Source organism: Danio rerio, chromosome 4 (genome assembly GCF_052040795.2).
Source record: "Danio rerio strain M-AB ecotype USA chromosome 4, GRCz13ab, whole genome shotgun sequence".
Taxonomy (NCBI): domain Eukaryota; kingdom Metazoa; phylum Chordata; class Actinopteri; order Cypriniformes; family Danionidae; genus Danio; species Danio rerio.
The window spans coordinates 76785001-76791636 of record NC_141024.2 but is presented as its reverse complement, the minus strand read 5'-3'; the positions used below and the strand labels follow the sequence as shown (position 1 = coordinate 76791636).

At 36.4% G+C, this 6636-nt stretch overlaps 3 protein-coding genes across 5 annotated transcripts in view; 2 read left to right on the top strand and 1 right to left on the bottom strand.

Annotated features, from left to right (window-relative positions):
• The window catches only part of hspa12a.2 (heat shock protein family A (Hsp70) member 12A.2), a 40538-nt gene extending 38111 nt beyond the window's left edge, over window positions 1-2427 (bottom strand). Inside the window, exon 1 of the mRNA XM_087247002.1 lies at window positions 2335-2427. The gene's annotated coding sequence lies outside the window, so the exon portion shown is untranslated. The remainder of the gene's footprint in view (window positions 1-2334) is intronic.
• Window positions 1-6636, top strand: part of LOC148682569 (uncharacterized) — a 1090975-nt gene that overhangs the window by 229543 nt on the left and 854796 nt on the right. The window lies entirely within an intron of this gene.
• The window catches only part of kdm5a (lysine demethylase 5A), a 19127-nt gene continuing 17612 nt past the window's right edge, over window positions 5122-6636 (top strand). For both annotated transcript variants that reach the window (XM_087249668.1, XM_087249667.1), the window contains exon 1: window positions 5122-5594. In XM_087249668.1, coding sequence (XP_087105794.1) covers window positions 5448-5594 — 147 coding nt within the window. In that variant the 5' untranslated portion in view covers window positions 5122-5447. The remainder of the gene's footprint in view (window positions 5595-6636) is intronic.

Here is a 6636-nt window from a genome sequence, read left to right as displayed (position 1 = left end):
TCACTTAATTATAGTAGTTTTCATCATTGTCAATGTCTGAAATTTATAAACAGCGAAGCTACTCCACTCCAGTGTTTGAACTTGAGGTAATGGTCGTTCTCAAATGATTCATTCATGTTGAATGAATCTTTAATGGCACTCGAGAACAAAATGATATACGCTTCACTTGTGTGAATGCTTCAGCAGTTTGAACTTATTTTGGATTCGCGAAGAACGACGTGAAGCAAAAGTGTACTAAATGTAAAATCGACATCCCGTGGCCAGATCCAGAGGAAACACTACCAATCTATACCAGCATCTTCAAAATCGAAAATTGCATTGCAATCACAATATTTATCAGAAAAACCTCAATTAGGTTTTTTTTCTCAAAATCGTGTAGCCCTAGTTTCAAGGTATTCAAATGATTACACATAGTTTAATTTTCCTTATTGAACATTGTGCTTAAAGAATTACTCCACATTCATAAAAAGGTCACGATAATTTACTCACTCCCATGTAATGTGGGAATCTGCGAACACATCTGTGCTAAGGCAATGGCTAACAGAAAGTGCTCTAATGTATGGGTTACATTTCACAAAGGTTCATGCGGACGGATATGGAGGACCAGAAATTACCTAAGTATAAATAAATGTAAAAATACATAAATTAATAAATAAATGCATGTAGAAATACATAAATAAATAAATGTATAAATAGATAAATGTATATATAAATAAATTAATTCAATGATGAAATAAATAAATGTAGAAACACATAAATTAATAATTTTGTGTTAAAGTGTCATTTTTAATTTAGCTATTTTGGTACCATTTGTGTTATGCTACGTTTATTTCTACATTTATTTGTATTTCTATATTTATTTATTTTTACATTTATTTCTGCATTTCTACATTTATTTATTTCTGTGTCCATATGTTAATGAGGTAGGCGGTCCTAACCTCTCTCAACGCAAGATTAGTTAAACGTGATCACTATTTTTACGGCTGTAGTACTGTGGATAATACAATCATTGCCAATGATTTAACAGCAAATGCTCCAAGCGACGGCCTTTTGCTTCGTTTAAAACATGCTCTCGATGATTTAGTTCAGTTCAGTGCTGAAAAATGTTTTTTTTTTTTCTTTTTAACAGGAGAATGAACTTGAAGGCCACACAAATCACATAATGAAATTGGTAGTGATTAAAAACCCCACAGCTGAGGTGGACCCAGTGGATGTGTGTGTCGTCATAGAGGGCAGCAGAGTGCTGAACGGTTGTGGGAACATAACCACAGCATGCACATTACTGATGGGACTTATCTATGCACTCAACCTTCAATATGCCAAAAACCTCAAGTACACTTTTGAAGTGTTCCAGAAACTGTTTTTGGAACTTGATGGAATGAAGCTGCTAAAAAAGATCCAAAGCCTCAGGTGTAAGCTACTGGAATGAGCTGGCTTCATCCAGTAAAGACACTGTTCTATATGTAAATAGTATTGTGTTCCAATTACAATTTTTTTAAATGTTTTATGACGTTGTGTTGGGGGAAATTTAATGCACTTGTACCTAATTAGTGTTTTTTCAAATGTTTTTCAAAATGTTTAAGAAGTTGCATGCAATGCAAGTTATATGAAGTTGTATTTTCCTAAAAATTGAATCTAAGAGCATTTTTTTGTTTTGGTTTAAAATAAAAATTGGTGAAATGTTGGCATGGCATTCTGTTGAGGTAAAGGAGATTTTTTTCATTTAGTTTTTTTTTTTGTATTTTTTTTTATTCTCATTTCAGTGACTCCTTTTATTTGTGTTGCAAGTGTTGCACACGTATCTAAACACTGAAGTTTTAATTTTGGAATGTGTTCAGATGGGTGGAAAACATAATATGGAATGTTTAATGCTTTATGTAATGTATTTCTTTTGAAATTCATGCTAAGGTGTTTTGTACGTACTTTTTGGTAAAAACGTACCTTTTTTGTACTTGCATTTTTTTTGTACTTTCATTTTTTTATTACATTTTTAAAATGTTTTTTAAAAATGTTTTGTCAATAAAAAAAGCAATTGATGCAATCTCCTGCTTCTGACAATTTTTAAGTAAATTCAACCTTTAATGAAAAAATTATTTTTGATTATTCTTATTGGGTAATAATTAATAATAGTAAATTAGTAGATGGACTGTTGCTTACTAACATAGAGTTCATGTTACTCAATTATTATAAGTAATAATTTATGTAATCTAATGTAAAATATTAGGTAGACCGTACCTAATTTTTTGCAGTTTGTCAGAGCTGTTAAATTGAGGTATTCTTTATATAAATATATAGTTTATAATCTACCCAAACAAAGTAAGTGCAAATTCTTACCTCAGTTTTATTGAGTAAATTCTATAGGTTGTTTTTTACAGTGTGGAGGCAGGTCCTGCACATTTTCAGTTGACATTATGTTAGTCTGTATTTATCCTGGCATGGTTTCTGCACAGCGGTTCTGCAGCAGTGCTCTGCTCAGTCAACACTCCGTCTCCAAACTGTCTGAAGCTCACGCATGACTAACAGGTTTACAGGAACTGAGTTTAAGCACATAAGAGAATATCAACAAATATATCAATCCTGTTCTGCAACCACTGGAAAACAAGGTTGTTATGAACGCTTGGAAAGAGAAACAGTGAGTGGATAATAATAATAGTAATAATAATGTGTTATATTTATACAGCATGTTTCTGAGCATTCAGTAGTCGTTTCCCTCATCACTAGCAAATATACCCAAATACACAACAGTGTACAACAGTAATACTGCACCTGACAAAAACATCTTAGGTTGACAGTGTAAAAAATGACACCTTTTTAACTTGTATTTAATGTTTAAAATGCAAATCCTATTAGATTCACTTTATTTGATAAACAAAGCAAGTCTCTCATATAATACCAAAAGACAGAACATGTGACTGTACACACTGCATTGCACATAAACCAGCTGAACACTTTCATATCAGTCAATAACATTACTGTAATTAATTTAATAACTGAATAAATATCCATGTACACACATTTACTCCAGTAAATGAACAGAATCAATGATGGGCTGAACATCTGCTGAATTCTGCATGCTGATTCCGTGTGGGCCTACTAATGATTAACAACACTGAAGTGTATTGTGTTCGTCACTGGAGATTCATTGCTGTAGTTCAGGGGTCACCAAACTTGTTCCTGGAGGGCCGGTGTCCTGCAGATGTTAGCTCCAACCCTAATCAAACACACCTGAACAAGCTAATCAAGCTCTTACTAGGTATACCTGAATCATCCAGGCAGGTGTGTGGAGGCAAGTTGGAGATAAACCCTGCAGGGACACCCGAGATTGGTGACCCCTGCTGTAGTTTTTCCTCCATCACATTAATAAACATGTGCTTAGATTTGTAATAATTTACAGATAATTATATAACATCTATTGAATCCTGCTGAATCAAAAGTTAGGATTTAAAAGGATTAAATTATTAACTACTCATGTATTAATGCTTTTCAGATATTTCAATTTTCATATTCTCCGTATTTGTTGCGTTACATTATTATTCTGTAACTCTGACTACATGCATAAACTCAGGAAATAATATTCCTTTAAAAACTTTTAATATTGATAAAAAAGTAGGAAACTATAGTGAAAAAGATGCATGTTCTTTAAATAAAGTAACACATTATATGTGCATACATGAAGAGTTTAGATGCAAAAACCTTTAAATGTCGTCTGAGATGAGCGTTTTTTCCAGGCTCTTGTGTGTATGATCAGTAATTTCACTTTTAAGGTGAAGAATAAGTTCTTTTCATGTCTTCAAAGTGAAATAAGTCAACACAAACAAAGCAGACTGAGAACAGTGCTCATTTTCAGTGGACATTTCAGACGGCACTCAGCGGTCTCTGCATCTGAACTCTTCATGTATCATGATGGCTCTTCAGACAGTTTGCATTCTGAGATGGGAGGTCCCTGCTAAAAAATCCAGCTTAAACCAGCCTAGGCTGGTTGGCTGGTTTTAGCTGGTTGACCAGGCTGGTTTAAGAGGGGTTTTGGCCACTTCCAGGCTGGTTTCCAGCCATTTCCAGCCTGGTTTTAGCTGGTCAGGCTGGAAAATGACCAGCTAAATCCAGCTAAAACCAGCTTGACCAGCCTGGTTTAAGCTGGACATAGCTGGTTTTGGCTGGGCTCCCAGCCTGGCTAGGCTGGTCAAGCTGGTTTTAGTTGGATTTAGCTGGTCATTTTCCAGCCTGACCAGCTAAAACCAGGCTGGAAATGGCTGGAAACCAGCCTGAAAGAGGCCAAAACCCCTCTAAAACCAGCCTGGTCGACCAGCTAAAACCAGCCAACCAGCCTAGGCTGGTTTAAGCTGGATTTTTCAGCAGGGGTTTCTGTAGGATTTATGTTGTTTGGAATTCTTCACTACAGGAAGTTCTTGTAAAAACTCATGTTGTTCATGATCATGTTTTTTTTTTAATTCATACTTGTAAATAGGCTGATATTTATCTTCTAAATAATACATGTTGATGATATTAAATAATAAAAAAGCCTTTAATTGGACTTTTAAATGCGTTTTTTCGATGTGTTTACAGGGGGAAAATCTCTAAACACCTTCATGAAGAGGGTTTTAATATTGATAGATGTTTGGCATTAAAGAAACATGAATAATTGTGACTGTGTATATACGCTGTGTTGTTGGTTTCTGTCATGCATTTGGGTCAAATATCAGACTGGTGTCGAGCTCGTGGTTTTGTCGCATTTCTGTCATTGTTGTGAAGCTGATCATGATCACACTGATGCTCACACATCTATCATATATGATAATCAGACTGTGCTGTGGAATAAAAGATATATTTCTGTTGAAGAGCACAGGGAAATGTGTTTTATTTCAGATTCATTTTAAAAAACAATAACCTTTACTCTGAGTCTTCTGTAATCAACAGATATGATCGGGTTATTAAATCTTTCAAAACTTATACATTATTGTAACTGTACAGTGAACACGCACTCATCTGTGTTCAAGTCTCGCATTATTAGTACTCATGACAAGCTTTAGGGTCTATTAATGTTTAAAAATAATTCACACCGATGTTTTTGGTGGCTCAGTTCCGGCGGAAGTTGAGCAGAGGAAGAGGAATAGGTAACACTTCCGGAAACATTTTTCTCTAGGCTAGCCAGAGATGCTAGCATTGTTTTTTATGAGCATCAGTCGGATTATTACCGGATTAAACTGACGGAGGAGTGAAGAAACGAAGGCTTGAAACACCGAGGAGCTACAGTTACCGTCGGCGGGGTGTGTGTGTTCGCTCGCTCGCGGTCTCTCATTATAAACAAAGAGACAGCACTGACACAACCCCGACAGCACTGAACACAGGCTGAGCTGAAGCCGCTGTGTGGTCTTCACTAACGTTATATGATGAAGAGCTGACGGTGACCGCAAACTGAAGCGTCTCTGGTACCGGTAAACCCCTCTACCATGTCGGTGTTCAGCGAGTTCGTGCCGCCGCCCGAGTGCCCGGTGTTCGAGCCCAGCTGGCAGGACTTCAGCGACCCGTTCAGCTTCATCCACAAGATCCAGGAGATCGCCGAGAACACCGGCATCTGCAAGATCAGACCGCCACAGGTAACAATGACACACACAATATAGATTATAACACAAGATCAGACCGACACAGGTAACAATACCATACACAATATAGATCATAACATAAGATCAGACCGACACAGGTAACAATACCACACACAATATAGATCAAAACACAAGATCAGACCGACACAGGTAACAATAACACACACAATATAGATCATAACATAAGATCAGACCGACACAGGTAACAATGACACACACAATATAGATTATAACACAAGATCAGACCGACACAGGTAACAATAACACACACAATATAGATCATAACATAAGATCAGACCGACACAGGTAACAATACCACACACAATATAGATCATAACACAAGATCAGACCGACACAGGTAACAATAACACACACAATATAGATCATAACACAAGATCAGACCGCCACAGGTAACAATAACACACACAATATAGATCATAACACAAGATCAGACCGCCACAGGTAACAATAACACACACAATATAGATCATAACACAAGATCAGACCACCACAGGTAACAATAACACACACAATATAGATCATAACACAAGATCAGACCGACACAGGTACAACTATAACACACACAATATAGATCATAACACAAGATCAGACCGACACAGGTAACAATAACACACACAATATAGATCATAACACAAGATCAGACCGCCACAGGTAACAATAACACACACAATATAGATCATAACACAAGATCAGACCGCCACAGGTAACAATAACACACACAATATAGATCATAACACAAGATCAGACCGACACAGGTAACAATAACACACACAATATAGATCATAACACAAGATCAGACCGCCACAGGTAACAATAACACACACAATATAGATCATAACACAAGATCAGACCGACACAGGTAACAATAACACACACAATATAGATCATAACACAAGATCAGACCGCCACAGGTAACAATAACACACACAATATAGATCATAACACAAGATCAGACCGCCACAGGTAACAATAACACACACAATATAGATCATAACACAAGATCAGACCGACACAG